At 41.3% G+C, this 22,293-nt stretch overlaps 1 protein-coding gene across 2 annotated transcripts in view; it reads left to right on the top strand.

Moving 5' to 3' along the window:
- LOC106582685 (copine-5) overlaps positions 1-16,546 on the top strand; it is a 197,002-nt gene extending 180,456 nt beyond the window's left edge. The window contains exons 17-20 of one of the 2 annotated variants that reach the window (XM_014165982.2): positions 1,948-2,050; positions 9,901-9,958; positions 12,049-12,122; positions 12,815-16,546. In XM_014165982.2, coding sequence (XP_014021457.1) covers positions 1,948-2,050; positions 9,901-9,958; positions 12,049-12,122; positions 12,815-13,003 — 424 coding nt within the window. In that variant the 3' untranslated portion in view covers positions 13,004-16,546. The remainder of the gene's footprint in view (positions 1-1,947; positions 2,051-9,900; positions 9,959-12,048; positions 12,123-12,814) is intronic. The other variant, XM_014165981.2, reaches the window with a different exon arrangement.
- Positions 16,547-22,293: the final 5,747 nt, after the last annotated feature.

Raw genomic sequence — 22,293 nt, 5'->3', positions numbered from 1 at the left:
TTTAGGTCCATGAAATACAGTATTGTGTGGATGAGGAACGTGTGGGTGCTGGTCGGGTTGAATAAAGATATAACAATGCACACAAAAAAAATCCATAAATGTATAATTCCTGTGCAATTCATATCAATAGGCTACGTTGAGGTTTTTCATTCAGAATTTTTATCTGCCGTTAGTGTGTAGCCGAAGCTTTAGGGCCTAACTGTAGCGTGCCAAATACACGGCAATTGCCTTTTGGAAACTTGAGAAGTAAAAGTTAACATCGATCCACTCAGGCAAAAAGGACAATGTCAGAGTTGAATTCAACAAGAGAAAAGCTGCGAAATGGTGAGTTGAAAATAACTAAAAAGGGAGGACCAGAATAGTAGTCTAATGTTTGGGAAAGATTTGGTGAAACGGTGAAAGAATATGATAGCAGTTCCAGCTTTGTCATGTGCGATGATTGTGAGGCGCTATACGAATTCGACAGTCAGAAGACAGGGACTTCAGTATGGCACATCAAGGGAACTGTGCTGTTCAGATGGGTTAAATGGAATAGTAGTCTAACTGAAATTTGGACACTGACTGCAGGTCTGTAACATCTCATATAGCCTAATATAATATGAACTGCTGCAGAATTATGTATTTCTTGCAGTAAAATGATAGACCAAATGCAAATTTGTCTTGGGAACAGGAGTGGAGAAATATTTTTTTCTTCTTTCAGCATCTTGAGAGAATGAATGTGCTGTTAGGGACCGTCTGTAAAGGTGTGTTCTTTATCAGCATCATAAAAGCTGATAGCATTTCAAAAACATAAAATATGCATCCAAGCCAAACTGAAATCTTATCAGAAACATGTTGGATCGTTCTAACAGCTTTTAATTCCCTTAAAAGCGGTCAAACTGATGTCATTTGGAAATGTTCCCGTAATTTGTTATTGCATGTTCTCCACAGTCCCTAAACATCTTTGCTGCTCGAGAGAAGCAGAGATAAAAGAGGAAAAGAAAACAAGCTTTACTTATGTCAACTAGATTGAAGCATTCATTCTATCGATCTATGACATTATTCTGGTGAGCAAGGGTCTATTTAGTCTTCTAGGGCAACGAGTAGGCCTAATAACAGAACAGAAGATGCATGCGTCTATAGACAAGTTGACTAACAAATAGCCTAACAAAATGTTGGAAATGATGAGCAGTAACATAGGCCGATCTAAAAGGCCTGTCATTTGCGGATTGGTTTGGGTGCGGGATTTTCACTTTATCACATATAGTCTGGTGGTTGTGGATGGGTTATTAGCATTTGCGGGCTGGTGTGGGTGCTCAAACAGCTGACCTTTCGCATCACTAACACACACACAAACACACAGGCACACACACACACCTAGTTCGCAGTCTGATAACTTTTCAAACAAAGAGAGATAAGACCATAGAGATAAAAGAGTTCTGAATATGTCCCTCCAGGCACAGTAACAGTCGGTCCTCTAGCCATTACCATGTGAATGGAGTTGGGCTGAAAGGGAGAAAATGACTCCAGACAGAGGGAACAAATGAACACAGACACTCGGTTGATCACTGAAACACACGGTGTAGTTCGGCTTCATATCCTGCGGTGTTTGAGGTCAAAGTGTTTTGGAGGTATGATAATGAATAGAATGAATGTTATCAACCCGCAGAATGATACCAGAGTATAGTATTTCAATTTAATAGACGCTGAAATGTAGAAGGGACTGGAGTGGAGAAGATGGTGAGGGAGTACAATGACTTTAGATAAAGAATGACATTCAAGCCTGTCATTGGTCACAGTGAGTTTGAGTTTGGTTCAGGGTGTGTTCGCTTTTTTATTCACAATCCGCTTGTGTGTGCGCGTGGGCGCGTGCGCCTGTTTGTGTGCGCGCGTACTTGCCTGCCTGACTTGCGTGCGTGCGTGCGTGTGTGTGTGTGTGCGGTTGTGTGCGTGTGTGTTCCTCTTCAGTTATGCTGCAGCGGTTCAGGACGGGTCCCAGTACTTCGTCCTCCTCATCATCACAGACGGAGTCATATCAGACATGGCTCAGACCAAGGAGGCCATCGTCAATGTAAGTCTGGAGAGAAAGAGAGATGGAGAGAAAGAGAGATGGAGAGAAAGAGCGAGAGTGGTTGAAGAGTAAGGAGGAAAGAGAGGGAGAGAGAGAGAGGGACAAAATGGTGGTACATGAAAGAGAAATGAGGGGAGATGTGGAGAGAGAGAGAGAGAGAGAGAGAGAGAGGTGAGAAAAGCATAGAATGTTTGGAGAGAGAAGCAAACGAAGAGAAAGAATGAAGAGAAAGTCGTCTGCGTGGAATCGGCCAGACCTCCAGCACACTGGATTTAAAGGGAATTTGCGACTGTTAATCAAACCGTTAGAACAGCCACACCTTCCTTTTAAGATCTTGCCTGCTGCTCTATCTTGCTTGGCCTCTCTGACTGACTACTGCACCTCTACCTGCATACAACCCTGCTGCCTCTACTGCTTTCAGTTCTGCTCTTTTGATGGTGATGGAATCTAATTTTGGCTAACATTGATTATTTGAGTGTTTTCACTGAAATAGGAGTGTGAAGTAGAAATGCTTTGAGCGTCCTCTTCAGTTCAAAGAGCTGGACAGGATGGTGTGTGTGTGTGTGTGTCCTCCGGAGAGTGTTTTCAGGAACACTGACCTACTTCTCTACAGCTGGCGGAGGGAGGTAACAGAGAGGGAGGAAGGGAGGGAGGAAGGCGAGGTCCATGCTGTGTATCAGTCATAACACAGCTGGAGCAGGGGGACAGGACACTATGGAACCTGTCACTCAGATAGAGAACACAACAGTACTCCAATGCAAAGCAATGATCTCTCAATGCATTATTTCTCTCTACCTCTTTTTCTCTTTTTATTTCTCTCTATTTCTGTCTTGCATCACCTCTCTCTTTCTCTCTGTCTCTCCCTACCTCCTTCCCTCGTTCTCTATGTACCTCCCTCTCTCTCTTCTCCTCTCAGGCTCTCTCTCCCTCTCTCTTCTCCTCTCGGGCTCATGTCATGTTAAAACAGTTCATGTCATATCAGGGCCCCTAGTGATCAGACACTTTGACACATTTCTTTCTCCACCCAACGATTAATTGTGTCATGCGTGGTTCTACTACGGCCCCGTCAACACCCTCAGACCCTACAGGAGCCTAACACTACATCCTGATGTTAGCGTCAATCTGACTCGCAAATGTCACAGATCATGTTGTTCATGTCTCTCACACTTTCTCAGGAGGTTTCAAAACATGGCTTTACTAGAGGTACAGTATATCCCTTAGAGATGGGTTAGGTGGCTAGCACACTGCTTCTCTATTAGTCTGCCATAGCCTGATAGTGTATTGAGGTGTGGTTTTCTCATTATTGGTTCCCCGGTGTTTCCTATGTGGTTCAAATCTGTTTTAGACGTCATTCATCCAGCACTCCCTCTGTAGACCTGTTCTGTAGGCTACTCTAGTCCAGGACCCATATACGAAGAGAGTTTGGACATTGCCGTTTCAGCTGATTACAACCGAGACATAAAGGAAGACTCAGCGAGATGATGTTGCAACGAACAGCACCGCAGATATTGAGATCACACGGCCACACAGAGTATCTGCTCATGTGCACGGGTGCGCTTCACGCTGCTACAACGTGGTAGCTTCGGGACCAAAACAGGGGAGAAGGTTAGCGTTGCGCTGCAAAGCTCTTAGTTGGATTCACACATTCATTTGCCACTGTGGTATCACACTGTGGTTTTCAAAAGGTCACTTCTAGAGGGGAGTCTTCCAAATGACGTACTAGGCTTAATGTCTTCTTCAGTCAAAGTCTGGGGTGGTTTCTTGTCTCTCTCAGTGGGACATCTCAGGACATAATTGACGACTTGTGAATTCCGTTATTTATGAGTCACAGACTCAGACGTAGGCGTGATTGGCTTCTCAGGCTCTGGTCAGAAGTCCTTTGGTGTGTCACACAGAAGACGTTCCCCCGCAGACGCTCACTGTTCTCATACTGTTTCATCAGCAGCAAACACACATGCATGCGCGCCTCTGAATGAGTGTTATAGAAAGACAGGACTAATCAGTTAGACAGCCCTAGGCTTTCTACACATTTTCTTTTATGGACGGGGGTCTCAGAGTGGATGATGGACATGTTAAACTACTGTGACATCACTTCCTGTTGTGTACTGCTGGTCCAGTACTTGAGTAAAAGTAAAGATACCTTAATAGAAAATGACTAAAGTAACAGTGAAAGTCACCCAGTAAAATATTGGTTGAGTAAAAATTTACTTAAGTTTCAAAAGTAAATCTAATTGCTATAATATACATAAAAGTAAAAACATAAATCATTTCATATTCCTTACATTAAGCAAACCAGACGGCACCATTTTCTTTTTTTCTTAAGGATAGCCAGGGGCACACTCCAACACTCAGACATCATTTACAAATGAAGCACTTGTGTTTAATGAGTCTGTCAGATCAGTGGCATTAGGGATGACCTGGGACGTTCTCTTGAGAAGTGTGTGAATTGGACCATTTTCCTGTCCTGCTATGTATGAGTACTTTTGTTGTCGTTGTGCAGACTGTTTTAGAAAATGTCAATGTCGTCTCAAATGCTCCAGGCCAAAGACGCAGACCTTCACAGGGCAGTCAGCCTACTCAAGGATACGATAGAGGTCCTGTCCGGATTCCGACAGGATTTTGAGAAGGCCAAAGTCACTGCAAAGACCCTTGCCGACAAATGGGAAGCTCAGAACGCATTTGAAGACATCCGGAGAAGGAAGGTTAGGCGTCATTTCGATGAGCTATGCGAGGACGAGCGACTGTCTGATGGGGAGAGTAGTTTTAGAGTCAACGTCTTTAATGCAAACCTTGACATCGTTATCCACCAGCTGTCAAACAGATTTAAAAGTATGCGGGCAACATCTGTTTGACTCCATCCATCCCACTACCCTGGCCAACGCAAATGATGATGCGCTCTACGAGACCGCCAGCCGGCTTGCTGAACATTACAGCAAAGACATATCAGCGAGTTTCCCTGGCCAATTACTCTCTTTCACAGCCTGTTTTTCAGAATGTAAATAGCAAAGCACACTACAGTGAGAGACCTGGCCAATATGCTCATTGTGGATTACAATTCAGTCACTGCTACATTTGGAGAAGTAGTTACAGCGATGCTCCTTTCAATGACTCTGCATTTAACGGTAGCCAGTGTCGAGCGCTCCTTTTCCAAACTGAAAATAATGAAATCATACCTAAGGAGCAGCATGTTACAGGAGAGTGAGTGGGTTGGCCATTCTGTCCATTGAAAACACCAGGGCCAGAGCCATGGATTTGAATGCCATAGTCAACGACTTCGCAGAGCGCAAGGCCCTTTCGAATGCTAATCAAATTAGCGAGTAAGCTTAGATTTTTACAGGGCAGGCTACCCAGACAGCCGATATTAATTTACATTGCTTGTCAATCTACGACTACGCTCGATCTGTCTTTGGAAACCATGTCCTGGTGCACGGCCGCTGAGCCATTTCATTGTCATCATAGCCTATACGTTTAACTAGGCTATAGTAATAATAGTAAGCACATACGCATCATATACTGTTAAAAGGCATGCTGCCATTTAAGCAATCTGTTTGAATGCTCCACTTGATTGATTTGCTGGTGTTTTTGCTATAGCCCTCTGCGGGAGGCAGATCATTTGAAATACCGGTATGTCAGTTTTGCCGTTGTGCATAACTTCAGCGAGCATGTACTCGGTCATTAGCTGTGTTTCGGTGTTTCAGTCAAGAGATTGATGTATATATTTATGTTTTGTAATATAGGCTATTGCCTATTATTTGCAGATAAAATAGGGTGTTTTTTTGACCGCTTTATTCTTTCCGTGTTGAATGTATTGTCTATATTGCGGCTTCTCTGGTAACAGCTTCAAATGTGCCCTTAGATTAGGTTCTGCTCTGCTGTTACAATGCTTAGTAATATTAACACACTGCCTTACCAACAAAATGATTTAAATTTGAATGGAAATATGGGTGGTGATAGGGGCCCATAATGTTTTGAGGCATCTGGGCCCGTCATGATTAAACTACTGTACAGACACACAGACCCAGTCACCTCCACACACTGCTCCTAATCTGCATCTTTTTTTGGTCTATAAACCTTTAAGGAGATTGGTCGTTTGCCAATTTAGGCATTATAAAACATTAGCCTTTTTTACTGATCAGGAGTATCAACTGTCAATTTACGGATAATATTAAGAATACGAGTATAGCCCGGTTGTTGCACCCCTAATAACAACATAGTGTATAATTCTGATAAGCAGGCTAAAGGGGATGCCTGATAATGGTACATAGAGGCTGAGAAGCCCAGCACTTCTATTGTTAACTGACTACAGTCCCAACACCACGGTGCATCTTTAATTAAAGATACTGTCAGTTTCAGTGTGTTTGAATTGATAGGAACGACAGAGGGGGAGAAAGTGAGAGGTGGGGAGTAGGAGAGAGAAAGAAATGAAAAACAGGCTTCTCAATCCATTCTCCATCTAATTAAAGTTTGTCTAAGAAAAACGTAGAGTTTTTTTCTACCTTGCACAGTTATTTTATTGGTATATTTTTGTAGTTTAATGAATTCAAGTCCACCCACTCACACTCCAAGACCCCCCCACACACACACACACATGTCAGCATATTTTAGCAGCATAAATACTTGATTGTGTGTGTGTGTGTGTGTGTGTGTGTGTGTGTGTGTGTGTGTGTGTGTGTGTGTGTGTGTGTGTGTGTGTGTGTGTAGCGTAGCGTAGCGTATGCATGTAGCGTGGGAGGACAGGGACTGTGACAGTGTTGAACACTGATACTTTGGGATCATCAATCTGTTTCGGGGTAATAACAGAGATGACAAGACAGAGAAGTAGATCTCGCCCCCGTAACAAACCAGGTCAGCTGACACGATACGTTAGTCTTGGGCTGGAGACAAATGCCGTTTCTGTGAGAATATACATCCATCTGAAATATATATTTTTTTTAAGATTTAAGCACAAATAACTACAAGGTATTTCAGATCAGTTCCCTCAATCCTAAACATTAGGGTTAGAAAACGCTAAATTGACCTTGGATCATAGTCTAGGAGCAACTTCCTCCAGCTCCTGTTCCTGCTTCCGCAGGACTTGTCTTGGGATTGGTTGGGAGGGTAATTGGCGGGAAGGGTTGCCTCCCCACTCTCACCTCACAATCATCTTTAATCTCCCAACTCCTACCTAATCAACACGTTACCGCTGTTTATTGGATTCCTTGATAAAGATGAGCAAAAAGAGACTGTGCTGTATGGAATAAATAATACAAATATTGACCCACAGTGTATTGCATGCGCCAATTCTATTATTTTATACTTTTTATTTTATTTTTTTACTTTTTTATTTCACCTTTATTTAACCAGGTAGGCTAGTTGAGAACAAGTTCTCATTTACAACTGCGACCTGGCCAAGATAAAGCAAAGCAGTGTGACACAGACAACAACACAGATTTACACATGGAATAAACAATAAACAAGCCGATAACACAATAAACAAGTCAATGACACAGTAGAAAAAAGAAAGTCTATGTACAGTGTGTGCAAAAGGCATGAGGAGGTAAGGCCATAGTGGCAAATAATTACAATTTAGCAGATTAACATTGGAGTGATAAATGAGCAGATGATGATGTGCATGTAGAGATACTGGTGTGCAAAAGAGCAGAAAGGTAAATAAAAACAGTATGGGGATGAGGTAGGTAGATTGGGTGGGCTATTTACAGATGGACTATGTACAGCTGCAGCGATCGGTTAGCTGCTCAGATAGCTGATGTTTAAAGATGGTGAGGGAAATAAAAGTCTCCAACTCCAGCAATTTTTGCAATTTTTTCCAGTCACTGGCAGCAGAGAACTGGAAGGAAAGGCGGCCAAATGAGGTGTTGGCTTTGGTGATGATCAGTGAGATATACCTGCTGGAACGTGTGCTACGGGTGGGTGTTGTTATCGTGACCAGTGAACTGAGATAATGCGGAGCTTTACCTAGCATAGACTTATAGATGACCTGGAGCCAGTGGGTCTGGCGACGAATATGTAGCGAGGACCAGCCGACTAGAGCATACAGGTCGCAGTGGTGGGTGGTATAAGGTGATTTGGTAACAAAACGGATGGCACTGTGATAGACTGCATCCAGTTTGCTGAGGAGAGTGTTGGAAGCTATTTTGTAGATGACATCGCCGAAGTCGAGGATCGGTAGGATAGTCAGTTTTACTAGGGTAAGTTTGGCGGCGTGAGTGAAGGAGGCTTTGTTGCAAAATAGAAAGCCGATTCTAGATTTGATTTTGGATTGGAGATGTTTAATATGAGTCTGGAAGGAGAGTTTACAGTCTAACCAGACACCTAGGTATTTATAGTTGTCCACATATTCTAGTTCAGAACCTTCCAGGGTGGTGATGCTAGTCGGGCGGGCGGGTACGAGCAGCGAGCGGTTGAAAAGCATGCATTTGGTTTTACTAGGGTTTAAGAGCAGTTAAAGGCCACGGAAGGAGTGTTTATGGCATTGAAGCTCGTTTGGAGGTTAGTTAGCACAGTGTCCAAAGAGGGGCCAGAAGTATACAGAATGGTGTCGTCTGCGTAGAGGTGGATCAGAGAATCGCCCGCAGCAAGAGCGACATCATTGATATATACAGAGAAAAGAGTCGGCCCGAGAATTAAGCCCTGTAGCACCCCCATAGAGACTGCCAGAGGTCCGGACAACAGGCCCTCTGATTTGACACACTTGAACTCTGTCTGCAAAGTAGTTGGTGAACCAGGCGAGGCAGTCATTAGAGAAACCAAGGCTATTGAGTCTGCCGATAAGAATACGGTGATTGACAGAGTCGAAAGCCTTGGCCAGGTCGATGAAGACGGCTGCACAGTACCGTCTTTTATTGATGGCGGTTATGATATACTAATAGAATTGCTCAGAGAAAGAGATTTTGTTTAACAAGTAATAAAAACGAAATAAAAAGATAAGGGTTCAAATGATTGGATCCCCTGTTTTCAATACTCCAGCACCCTCCCCTTGCTAGGATAACGACACTGAGCCTTTGGCATTGTTCTTTCGAATGCCAAACCCAGCATTGGTGTGCTTGACCAAAGACCTCTATTTTATTGTCATCTGACCATAGCACCGCCTGGAGTTTGCTAAATGGCATTGGCACTTAGATTGGAACCGGTGCTATGGTCATATAACTTGAAAATAGGCGTCTTTGGCCACGCACACCAGCGGTGGGTTTGCACACAGAGAGAGATGCACCCAGATAGAGATGCAAACAGTTCAGAAAGGGTTTAGATCACGCAGTAACAATGCCCTGCTCTCTCTCTCTCTGTACTCCATGTGTCTGCAGCAATAAAGACCCATTCATAGTTAATGGCCCTTCAGCAAGCTAAAGTGCTCTCCTCTCCAGAATATTAGTGGTGTGGTGTACTAACCTATAACTGGGTGTTTAACCATGTAGCTGTCACAGAATATGTAGCATGGAGATCACATCTGGGTCAACAACAATGGAGACAGTCTCACTGTGAGGTTGAATGAGTACGACTGCCCTCTTGGAGTTGTGTGGGTGTGCATTCGTGTGTAGTATAGCATGTAAGTGTCTCATTGGTCTCTCAGGAAAGTAAATGACCCATGTCTTCTACATGTCTTTGACTTATACATGGTTATATGTGTAATAGATAAGGTTGTATGGAATAGCCTCGAATATATTTCCATTTTCCTCTGTCTGTCTGTATATGGAATAAAGAGAATGGATGTACTTTACATGTATGTCATATCAAGAGTGTTTTGGAATGGTGAAGTGGTCATGTCAAGAGTTAAGCGTTAGGATTTGTTGGTTGTGTTGAATGATCATCAGAGTCTCTATAACGTTATGGGGTGTTCCTGTTCTTCTCCTCAGGGGGCTAAACTGCCCATGTCCATCATTATCGTGGGAGTGGGACAGGCTGAGTTTGACGGTAAGTACCTACATCTCACTTAGAGTTTACAATAGTTGCTGTTGTAGTTTTTTTATAACAGTAAATATCAAAGAAAAAGTTACTACCTGGTATTATTGCTCAATACTCACAATGTCTGAAACTACTAAAACTCGTTTAAAATGAATGTTTAAACTTTAACCTAGTATTTAATGTTCCAAATATAACTTAGTATTTCATGTTTAAACTCTACCAAGATCCAATGATATATTAATTAACGTATGAGGCTGATTGTTAGTGGCCAATTGACACAGTCAGACAACTAATCAAAAAGCAATCTACGCTCCATCCATATTCTCATTATCACCATTAACCTGGCCTGAAAGCTATACTGAACAAAAATATAAACGCAACATGTAAAGTGTTGGTCCCATGTATCATGAGCTGAAATAAAAGATCCCAGAAATGTTCCATACACACAAAAAGCTTATTTCTCTAAAATGTTGTGCACAAATTTGTTTACATCCCTGTTAATGAGCATTTCTCCTTAGCCAATAAAATCTATCCACCTGATGGGTGTGGCGTATCAAGAAGCTGATTAAACAGCATGATCATTACACAGGTGCACTGTGTGCTGGGGACAATAAAAGGCCACTTTAAAAATGTGCAGTTTTGTCACACAACACAATGTCACAGATGTCTAAAGTTTTGAGGGAGTGTGCAATTGGCATGCTGACTGCAGTAATGTTCACCAGAGCTATTGCAAGAGAATTGAATGTTAATTTCTCTACCATAAGCCGCCTTCAACGTTGTTTTAGATCATTTGGCAGTACGTCCATCTGGCCTCACAAACGCAGACCACGTGTAACCACACCAGCCCAGGACCTCCACATCCAGCTTCTTTACCTGCAGGATAGTCTTGAGACCAGCCAACCGGACAGCTGATGAAACTGCGGATTATTTCCATCTGTAATAAAGCCCTTTAGTAGGGAAAAACTCATTCTGATTGGCTGGGCCTGGCTCCCCAGTGGGTGGGCCTGGCTCCTCCCAGGCCCACCCATGGCTGTGCCCCTTTCCCAGTCAGTTGAAATCCATAGATTAGGGCCTAATTTATTTATCTACATTGACTGATTTCCTTATATGGACTGTAAACTCAGTAAAACCATTGAAATTGTTGCATTTTATATTTTTGTTCAATATAAGTTATTGAGAGCAATTCAATGTATACAATTCACACACGGCAGCCAGGTACAGTAGCTGTAGCCCCTAATCACTCTCACTTCTAGCAATTAGTTAGACAAATGGCTTGCAAGACAATTAGCAACTCATTTGATTCAGTAGAGGAGAGGGAGGGAGAGAGAGAGACAACACGTGTGCCTACTGTACGTGCAGTGCATGCGTGTTTGTGTATGGAGGAGAGTAGAGTGGTATGGTGTTGAGGGGGTTTTAGTGTAATGTAGTTTAAAGTAATCAGGGCTAATGGCTGGGTTCATCCTGGTTCTGACGAGTTCCACGTAGCGTTCTAAATAACAAGCTGATGATTGTTAGAAATTATAAACTGGGTGGTTCGAGTGCTGATTGGCTGAAAGACGTGTCATATCAGACCATATACCACGAGTATGACCAAAAAGTACTTTTTACTGTTCTAATTACGTTGGTAACCAGTTTATAATAGCAATAAGGCACCTCAGGGTTTGGTTCCTGTCTCGGAGCTCTACGGTCAATTAATCATGGCTTGGTTTTGGTTCTTCCCTGTATTTGAGGTTTAAAAAGGCTTCTGAAGTTTCTAATTTCCACTTTGAAACGTCAGACTTGATTTTTCCCATAGGAAAAATGTGTCAACCCCTACAAAAATGTACATGAATTCTAATCTACGTAATAACAATAGATGTTCTGTTGCTGCTGGATCGTTATCCTGCTGTAGCAATACATCTCTAATGAAGATCCTACATCTGTACTAGGCACACACACCCTTGAAAATGCACAAAACACAGAAATTGTATTTCATCATGTTCATCGTTGCTCTTGTGAACGAGATGTTCATCTCAACGAGACTAACCTTGATATATATTGGTTCAAAACAAATGTGTGCTTGTACGCGTTCGGGTTTGTGTGATCTCTTTACCTTGCAGCCATGGTGGAGCTGGATGGTGATGACATCAGAGTTTCATCCAGAGGGAAGCTTGCAGAGAGAGACATTGTCCAGGTGACTCACACAGACACACACACACACACACACACACACACACAGTTCAGTGACGCAAACTGACCATGAACACAGCTATGAACAAACACATCGTACCTTGAGCAGTAGAAATGTCCGGGCTTTCCAGGAGGTCTTTATCCAGAGTAAGGCTTTGGACAGGCATTGTACAAGAGGGGTGAAGTAAATGGATGGATGAATGGAAGGTTACGTTGCTTTGTTAAATTGCTTTCAAGAGGAATTTCAAGGAATTTCAAAACAGGAAGGTATACAGAGTAAAAATCCTGGGAATGCTGGTTAACTGTTGTGTAAAAGAACAATAAGGTGAAGGCAGTACGAAAGATGAGCCTTATCAGTATTAATGATTTTGACATTTTTATTTAACCTGTATTTGACTAGGCAAGTCAGTTAAGAACAAATTCTTATTTACAATGATGGCCTACCGGGGAACATTGGGTTAGCTGCCTTGTTCAGGGGCAAAACGACAGATTTTTACCTTGTCAGCTCGGGGATTCAATCCAGCAACCTTTCGGTTACTGTCCCAACGCTCTAACCATTAGGCTACCTGCCGCCCCGGTGATCAAAAGGATGTATAAATATGTATAATGTATTATTAATGAAAAATGTTCATATACTGTAGTGTTATCCCAGGCTGCTTCTCAGTTCTTATAGTGTCTTTGCTTTCTCCCTGTCAGTTTGTCCCATTTAGAGACTACATGGACCGAACAGGAAATCACGTGTTGAGTATGGCCCGGCTAGCCAAGGATGTCCTGGCTGAGATCCCTGATCAGTTAATCTCCTATATGAAGAGTAGGGGCGTCAAACCCAACCCCACACCGCCTCCCTACACACCCCCTGGACACACACACCACACACAGATCTGAGCCCACCACACAAACCTTTACACTGAGTACTGACGAGTCAAAGATTTGCAGACCCTGGGAACTCTCCACTTCCTGATTGGAATGTTGGGACGGGAAGTGATGTAATAGGAAGTTGTTGAAGCAATAGGTGTTTGTGTCAGGACTCTCCCAGACAGGTGACTCTCTGGAGAAGACAACAGTGTTTTGTTCATTGTGATTCTATCTATTCTCTCTGCCCTCTCTCTTTCTCAGAGAAACAATGGACAGACCATACAAGGACTTGTCTTTTTATCAACATACATGGGCCAGTGACTGTTTATTCTTGTCTTGTTTGAGAGCAGGTGGGTGAAGAGGTCATGTGGGGTCATATTGTGGTTGAAACTTGTGCCTGTCTGTGATCTGGTTGTCTAACTGTAATGGGACAAGTGGAACCCTCATCTGAACTCTGATCTTTGACTTTTGACCTAGCTCGCCATTGGTGTATTAGAGTGTGTGATAAGGTGATGTTTTTGGATACTTTTCCATTCAGTTTTGTTTTGGGCCTAAGACACATTCCCATATTGATTTGTGGCTTTATTATTTAAGGTTGAAAAAAAGAAGTGTTCACCTTGTGAGTTTTCTTTTTTAGTCATTGCGTGTCTTTGCTTTTCGTACTCCCATAAGTTGTAGACTCTTCTCTTGCTTTCTATTTTAAAGCATGTTCGTATAGGATGGAATTCCTCATATGTCTGTGTTTATAATGTATCAAAAGTGGCATGGATATATAAGGATATATAATTAATATGTGACCATCCAGTTTGGATTTCTCAATTACAATCAAGGACAGTTTAACAATATGGAAAAGCACAAGGGAGAGCTCATCATAGCTCTCTAAACCACTTAACCACCACAGGAATGTAACTATGCACATCAGCGTTTGGACACACTGTAACCTGTCTGTGACATACATACATACATTACATACATACATACATCAGAAGTATTGCTTTATTTTTTCAAGGGTTCTGATAGTTTACCATGTCCTATTTGGGATCAGTCAAAGAGTGAAAATATATAGTACTCTTTCAACTACTCTTTTCTTCTCTCTCTCTCTTTCTTTCCATCTCCCTAATTCCCATAGTGAATGGATGTTTGTTTATTGACATTAAACTACTGGATAAAGACAGCAAACGTATTCACTTGAATCACATTTAATTCCATTGAAACCTTTTCATAATCAACAATAACTCGCCCACCAGTCCTTTACCGTCCACCCCTCTCTCTCTGGTCACCCAACAGCTTCTCTGCTCCCTGAAAATAAGCCATTATTGTGTTATAATCAGATGAAGCCAGGCTGAAATGAAATCAAGCTGGGGAGTATAGACAGACTGGACACCTGCTGCACAGCAGCACACATAGACAGACGGATCTCCTCAGCTAGCTAAATACTCTGTAGGCCTTAACGTTCTGTAGACAGCATTCCAACCAAGCCTGAGAAACATCTAAGGTTGAACAGTTCTGTTAACATTTCCAAAATGTTCAGGTTTTCCAGAAATCCTGCTTTGAAAATTCCTGGAATCACAAGGAACATTCCTTGAAAACCTAGGAATTTTTGGCAAAGTTACCGGAATTCTGCAACCCTATACACATCTCTCTTCTCTTGGAGTTATAATCGCTAAGAGTACTGTATGTTTTGGAAATGGCTAAACCTGGTTTTGTACAGTGTTGTGTATAATATATGGGGATAAAGACAAATGGTATATCTGATATCTATACAGTTAATTATATGGCTTGTTTTTTCTTACTAAGTGGTGTGGACCTAGAGTATCAGGAGTGAGTGTGTGTGTTCAATAATAAGAGTGGTTTACAACAGTACATATTCCTCCTGATAAACGTTAAGGAAAGCACTTTATTCTATTCCTTAAGAGGTGTACTGGTACTTCGACAGTATGTTTATTTATACATTTTTAGAGATGGTGATGATCTTATTGATATATTATATGATTAACTTCATTTTTTCTGGAATTTGTATGATAAAAAGCCATTTATTCTGCCGACAACGCCACAATAATAGAAGTAGACTTGCACACTGACTTCAATGGGGATGTTATTCGTTCTAGTAATTCTATTTCTATGGCTACGCTATAAAAAGACAGTATCTCTCCTCAATCGACCCCTGATCTGTAGGATTGCCAGATTGTGTACAAGATCCATCCACACACCTGGGATGCATTGACAGTGTTTTATATTCTGTGCCAACTATCTGTAACACTAGCCCCATTTATAACTGGTTCTAGCTTGCCTAATCTTGTCCACATTCTGATTGTGTATTTTTTGACCAGTGTAGACAATCAAAAGACACATTGTGATCTGATTGTGATCAGATCCTTCTGCCCACCTCTGGAGGTAGTCAGAAACACATCGTGGCTGGATATCTTACAGGTGTAGACAGATTTGGACAGAGAAACCATTTAAATCATAATTATTCAGCCATCTAAAATCATTGAAAAGTTGCACCAATAACCGATTACATCAATATGTGTCTTACAATAAATGAATATTATTTTGAATGAATAGCTGTGAAGCTATTTGCATAAAGGAAGTGCCAGGAAATCTGGTCACAATGCAGATGATATCAGACACGTTTTAAGCACATTTCTGTGTAGACACATTTCTGGAAATGTGGGCACAATCAGAATGTAGACAAGATCAGGACATAGGACCCATATTAGTACCAGGTATAAATGGGATTATAGACACCCTTTCATCTGGATTAATGGCCACAAGTTCAGTGGACTGTTTGCTTTCTCTTCTCTCTCTCTCTCTCATGCCTGGCCATGTCTGTTGTTACCGTGAGATCTCTTGACTGGAGGAGAGATCACACATGGGAAAACTGTAACCGACCAGCATGTTGCAACAATTAATTGTTCATTATTTTTTATTAAAAACTTTTTTTATCCTCTTTTCACTTTTGTTGTTTATCCCTCTGGGTTTCTAATGTGCATGGTTCCCCCTTTTTATTTGAAACGTTTTTTGTTGTTGTACATGATCGTTGTCATACGGTGGGTTGTGAAATGCTTTGTATTGGATTGCCTTAAATGAAAATGAATTAAAAAAACAAATGACTACTTTTATAAAAATTGTTGCAGAGTTGTACTTTGATGTCCCAATTAGTTAGTTCAATAAAGTTCAACCTGGACTGCACTGTGTATAGACTGTAGAACAAACATTTTGCCACACACTAACAATATACTGTAGTCCTTCCTACAACAAATTGTGAAATAAATGGTTTGTGATTTTTTTTATCAAGCTACTATTAGCCTATGGTCAGCTGAGAAGTTAATTTGTCTCGTTGTCAAATCTCCCATCGACAAACAGGACACTAAGGACTAAAGGGGTCATTCCTCAGTGTCCTCTAAAAAAAAGGCCTCATTGACACTAACGCCAGAGTCCAGTGATCGACTTCCCCGGCCTGAACCAGCTGACCCCCCCAACGTACATTTACCCTGCCACCCCCTTCCCCATGGACATTTAGAATTGCTACAGTGTACAGTTGAAGTCGGAAGTTTACATACACTTACGTTGGAGCCATTAAAACTCATTTTTCAACCACTCCACCATTTTTTTGTTAACAAACTATAGTTTTGGCAAGTCGGTTAGGACATCTATTTTGTGCATGACACAAGTAATTTTTCCAACAATTGTTTACGGACATATTACTTCACTTATAACTCACTGTAGCACAATTCCAGTGGGTCAGAAGTTTACATACACTAAGTTCACTGTGCCTTTAAACAGCTTGGAAAATTCCAGAAAATGATGTCATGGCTTTAGAAGCTTCTGATAGGCTAATTTACATAATATGAGTCAATTGGAGGTGTACCTGTGGATGTATTTCAAGGCCTACCTTCAAACTCTGTGCCTTTTTGCTTGACATCATGGGAACATCTAAATAAATCTAAAGACCTCAGAAAAAACATTGTAGACCTCCACAAGTCTGGTTCATCCTTGGGAGCAATTTCCAAACGCCTGAAGGTACAACGTTCATCTGAACCTCATCCTATAGAAAATTTGTGTGCAGAACTGAAAAAGCTTGTGCGAGCAAGGAGGCCTACAGACCTGACTCAGTTACACCAGCTCTGTCAGGAGGAATGGGACAAAATTCACCCAACTTACTGTGGGAAGCTTGTGGAAGGCTACCTGAAACGTTTGACCCAAGTTAAACAATTTAAAGGCAATGCTACCAAATACTAATTGAGTGTATGTAAACTTCTGACCCACTGGGAATGTGATGAAAGTAATTAAAGCTGAAATAAATCATTCTCTCTACTATTATTCTGACATTTCACATTCTTAAAATAAAGTGGTGATCCTAACTGACCTAAGACAGGGAATTTTTACAAGGATTAAATGTCAGGAATTGTGAAAAACTGAGTTCAAATGTATTTGGCTAAGGTGTATGTAAAGTTCTGACTTCAACTGTAAATATGTATATATTATATTTTTTTCTTTCTGTTCTATTCACTTTTCACTTCCCTCCCTTCTGCTCCCCCTAAGGACATACCCCAACGGACTCTTCCCATGCCCCCACCACCCAACGGTCATTTATCATTGTGTATATATATAATTATTATTATCCATATTTTGTCTCATTCACTTCTCTTTTTATTTTATATACTCCATACTTTTAGATTTTAGATTTAACCTTTGTTCACTGTACCCTACAATTGCATCTGCGTCCCTGTACATGTCTCTAATAAACTCAATCTAATCTAATGTTTCCCAGAATTCTAACTCTTTCAATTAAAAAATAGTTATTGTATTTCCTAGAAATCTAACACCTTCACATTTCTATCACACAACACATGATCTCCTCTTTATCTGTACTGCCAGACTAGATCTCTGACCTGCTCAAAGTGTGAGCTGATGTATGCCAGTCCAGCCATCCAGTCGTGTTGGCAATGGTATACATCAAAGAGTAATCTGGATAGTACCAACACATCTACTGATGGCACATCAAATTCAAGGGTCAGGCAAGACAACAGTACTTGCCAATGCCTGGGCAACTGGGTAACTGGGTAACTTTCAACCTTGATGTGGTATTGGCACTCATCGTGTTGCCTGATCCTTGACCTCTATGTGACAACGTCCTGGGTGCTGCGGTACTATTCAGGTCCCTGTGTCGTGTTTAGAAGCTCCCCGACACCACCGAGCAGATAGCGCTAACACAGAAACACCATGGAAATAAACAGAGCATGCTTTGTATTGGCCTGAGGTGCTGCTACCAGACTTCTGAACTTGGATAGAACCAAGAGCGTTCTATTACGTTGATACGGTGTACAAGATTTTGTTAAGTGGAGAAAATATTGCATAATCATAAATTCAGTGATAGTTTCCAGGTTGTTTTTATTAAAACTAGTAGTTACTAAACTGTAACTAAGGGATTTATTCAACCTGTATTGTGCAATCTGTATTGTTGAAGCGTTACAGATCGTGCAATAGAAATGTAAAGGTAATTTCCGATTGAGCCGTGCATTTACCGTGAATGCAGTCTCTGCAAACGCGGGAACATTGCCTTTCAATTTCAATCACGCTGTAACGCTGAACTTCCAAGATACGGATTGAATAGAGTGCTAAACCTATAAGTAATATGTCACCATAAATTACATAGAACTAATATGTCCACTTATGTGACAGAACTACAATAGTTAAATGTCACTATCTTGACATATTCTTTTGAGATCATGTCCATAGGAAACTCATTGTCATTGAGTCTGTGGTTCATGTCAGGTAACAGAGTCTCTTCCAGAATGACGTCTGAATCAAGGTGACAGCGGAGGACGCAAATGTTTAGGATGCCAATGTTGAGGATGCAAATGAGAGATTCACGCACACACACACACACACACTTTGATGTCCACCATGTATAATTTATGAACAACACCTGGCCTAAGGTACGAAGCTGTGAAATTTGCTCTCCTTTTTTCTCTCCTCCCCCTCTGGTCTCTGCACAAAACACAATCCAAACTCCAGATCATTTGGCTGCCTTTGTACCAGATCATTTGGGAGAGATTTCAGCTGATGCTTTGGGATTGCATCACGTTTTGTCCATAGAAAAAACCTTGAACCCCCACACCACCACTCATGTGAGAGAGGTACGCACACTTGTCAAACCATTTCCCCACTCAGAGGGCCAGAGCTAATGGACACAGGAGTGTTGGCAGAGAGAGAAATAGAGGAGATGTGAGAAAGGGGGAGGGCGAGAGAGATAGAGACAGTGGACCTTTTAAAGCACTAAAGTGAAGTGGGAACTAAGGAAAATGTTTTCTACACTCATCCGTTGCCGTGTATGTTTTTGGCAAGTTCAGGTGTGGCTGTTCTGAGTGCTGAGTGGGCAGAGGAACATCATCTGAAATGAAACATCGCCATCTACAGCTGATGAAACACATTACTGCCAATGCCACAGCCAAAAAGAAGGAAAGGACTCATACCCAGACTCATAACATCACATCTAGGTCTTGTCACATACACTGCTAATGTGCCTGGCTAAACTGCAGAGGAGAAAAAAAACATAACATGTTATTTCGAAATTTAAAACGCTGTGGTTTTGAGCGGTTATTTAAATGACACGGGCTATTCACTGCTGTTTTACAGCCTAGACTAGAGTTTTGTACTCACTGGAAAACAATAGTAACATTCTTCATTACATTGTGTTGTTGTAGCTTAGGTAGAATCTATTTCTTCAACCTAAAAAACGGAAACGATAAGGTAGCTTTTCGAGCACTGTGCCCGGTGCTAGGCTACCTATGATTTCGTTATCTGATCAACCTTTTTTTTCTTCTTTTTCTGTGTAAATTGACTGGACATCTTCACTGCATTATTAAGCCTAACATTGAGTTTATGCATTATGGACTAGTATGCATAGCTTGCGCTTCTAATTTAGGCTATAGGCTACATCTCGAGACTGTCTGTCTTCCTTGTTCTGTTGCGCAATTGAGCTTCCGGCCTCTCTCCAATTTTTTTTATACTAGGCCTAATAGCCTATTCGGTGAAAGAAGCAGGCTTACAGCATAGAAAATGCATGTCGGGGAAAGTCGAGGAGAGAAAGTGCATTGTTGTGATCACTTTTTGCCATTTATGATAACATTGTTGCACTGATGCATTGCAAATAGCTGCACAGGACATACAGAGATGAGCACAGTGTAAAGGAAGACCCTCAGGAATGGTCAACCATTAGAAAAACGGAAATCACTTGCAAACCACTTGAGCAACTAGGCTGTAAAAGATGCGCAGGCTGAAGGGTGTTCGTTGTTGAATTGCTACATTTAAATACAAGTCACTTGATTGTTTGTCATTAGGCCTACATGCACACTGAAGTACTATTTACAGTTGTCACTATGACAATGAACACACCCTGAAAGCCCTGAATGGTCTGAACCAGTTAAGAGACCTCACGAATGGTCTTGTGTTGCCACCTTATTTAATATGCCGCACGCAGTACTATGCGTTGAACAGTTGACTGACAGGTGTAGGACTGTAGAACAACAAACGATAAACGTTCCTCTAGTGTGGATGTTCCCCAACGTTTTATAGTGCTACAGCCTTAGCTGTATCATCATAGTTACCATCATAGTTATTGGCATGGTGGATGGCCCGGGCCTTAACTCTGACACAACATAACTAACGTTATCGCAACAGAACTAGCCTAAGTTAGCAAGCTAGGTTCCAAAAATGCTAAAATTCTAATAACATTTAAACTTTATTTATCTAGCCTAAATGTTTATCTTATGACTTTGGCTTCACCACCTGGTATGGCAACTGCTCGGCATCCGACCATAAGGCACTACAGAGGGTAGTGCGTAAGGCCCAGTACATCACTGGGGCCAAGCTTCCTGCCATCCAGGACCTATATACCAGGCGGTGTCAGAGGAAGGCCCCAAAAATGGTCAAAGACTCTATTTTCTTAAAAAAAAAATATTGAACTGCATTGTTGGTTGGATTTGATTTATATTTTAATAAAATAATACACTTTGTGTAATCATGCTGGAATGGCAATTGGTGTTTGAATAGAAATGGCAGTTATATATATATTTTTTTTATCAAAGAGTGTATGCTTTTATTAAACACTATTTCCTCTTGCTTCTAGCTCCCATTTAGTTTGCAACAGCACAGGTTCGTACGAACCTTGCTGTTTGCCACTCAGACCCTGGCAACAATGTTGAACAATAGGAATTTGATCTTCCCCTGCTGTCATTTCAGAGTTTGATGTGACTGTGTTAGTTTTTATTAACTATTGTTTTCTAAAATCCCCATTAGGGAATACATACCCAGCCATCACCTGTTTCTCAAGACATCTCAAGACATCTTCAGACATTGCTGTTTTGGAGACGTGCCTCAAGACACCCCATGCAAGACATGCAATGCAATGGGACATGTCTCAAAACACTATTGAAATGTAATACCATGTATTGAGACACCATTTAGACAGCACCTGACAATGATTTATATATATATATATATATATATATATATATACAGTACCAGTCAAAGGTTTGGACATCTACTCATTCAAGGGTTTTTCTTTATTTTTACTATAGAATAATAGTGAAGACATCAACACTATGAAATAACACATCTGGAATCATGTAGTAAGCAGAAAATATTTTATATTTGAGATTCTTCTAAGTAGCCACCCTTTGCCTTAATGGCAGCTTTGCACACTCTTGGCATTCTCTCAACCAGCTTCATGAGGTAGTCACCTGGAATGCATTTCAATTAACAGGTGTGCTAAGCCAATCAGTCGTGTTGTGACAAGGTAGGGGTGGTATACAGAAGATAGCCCTATTTGGTAAAAGACCAAGTCCATATTATGGCAAGAACAGCTCAAATAAGCAAAGAGAAACGGCAGTCCATCATTACTTTAACACATGAAGGTCAATCAATTCGGAAAATTTCAAGAACTTTGAAAGTTTCTAGAAGTACAGTTGAAAAAACCATCAGGCGCTATGATGAAACTGGCTCTCATGAAGACTGCCACAGGAAAGGAAGACCCAGAGTTACCTCTGCTGCAGAGGACAAGTTCATTAGAGTTAACTGCACCTCAGATTGCAGCACAAATAAATGCTTCACAGAGTTCAAGTAACAGACACATCTCAACATCAACTGTTCAGAGGAGACTGAGTGAATCAGGCCTTCATGGTCAAATTGATGCAAAGAAACCACTACTAAAGGACACCAATAATAAGAAGAGACTTGCTTGGGCCAAAAACCACAAACAATGGACATTAGACCGGTGGAAATCTGTCCTTTGGTCTGATGAGTCCAAATTTGAG

The sequence above is a fragment of the Salmo salar genome, chromosome ssa22 (assembly GCF_905237065.1).
Source record: "Salmo salar chromosome ssa22, Ssal_v3.1, whole genome shotgun sequence".
Taxonomy (NCBI): domain Eukaryota; kingdom Metazoa; phylum Chordata; class Actinopteri; order Salmoniformes; family Salmonidae; genus Salmo; species Salmo salar.
Note: the sequence above shows the minus strand (reverse complement) of the source record. Positions and strands in the feature narration are given on the sequence as shown.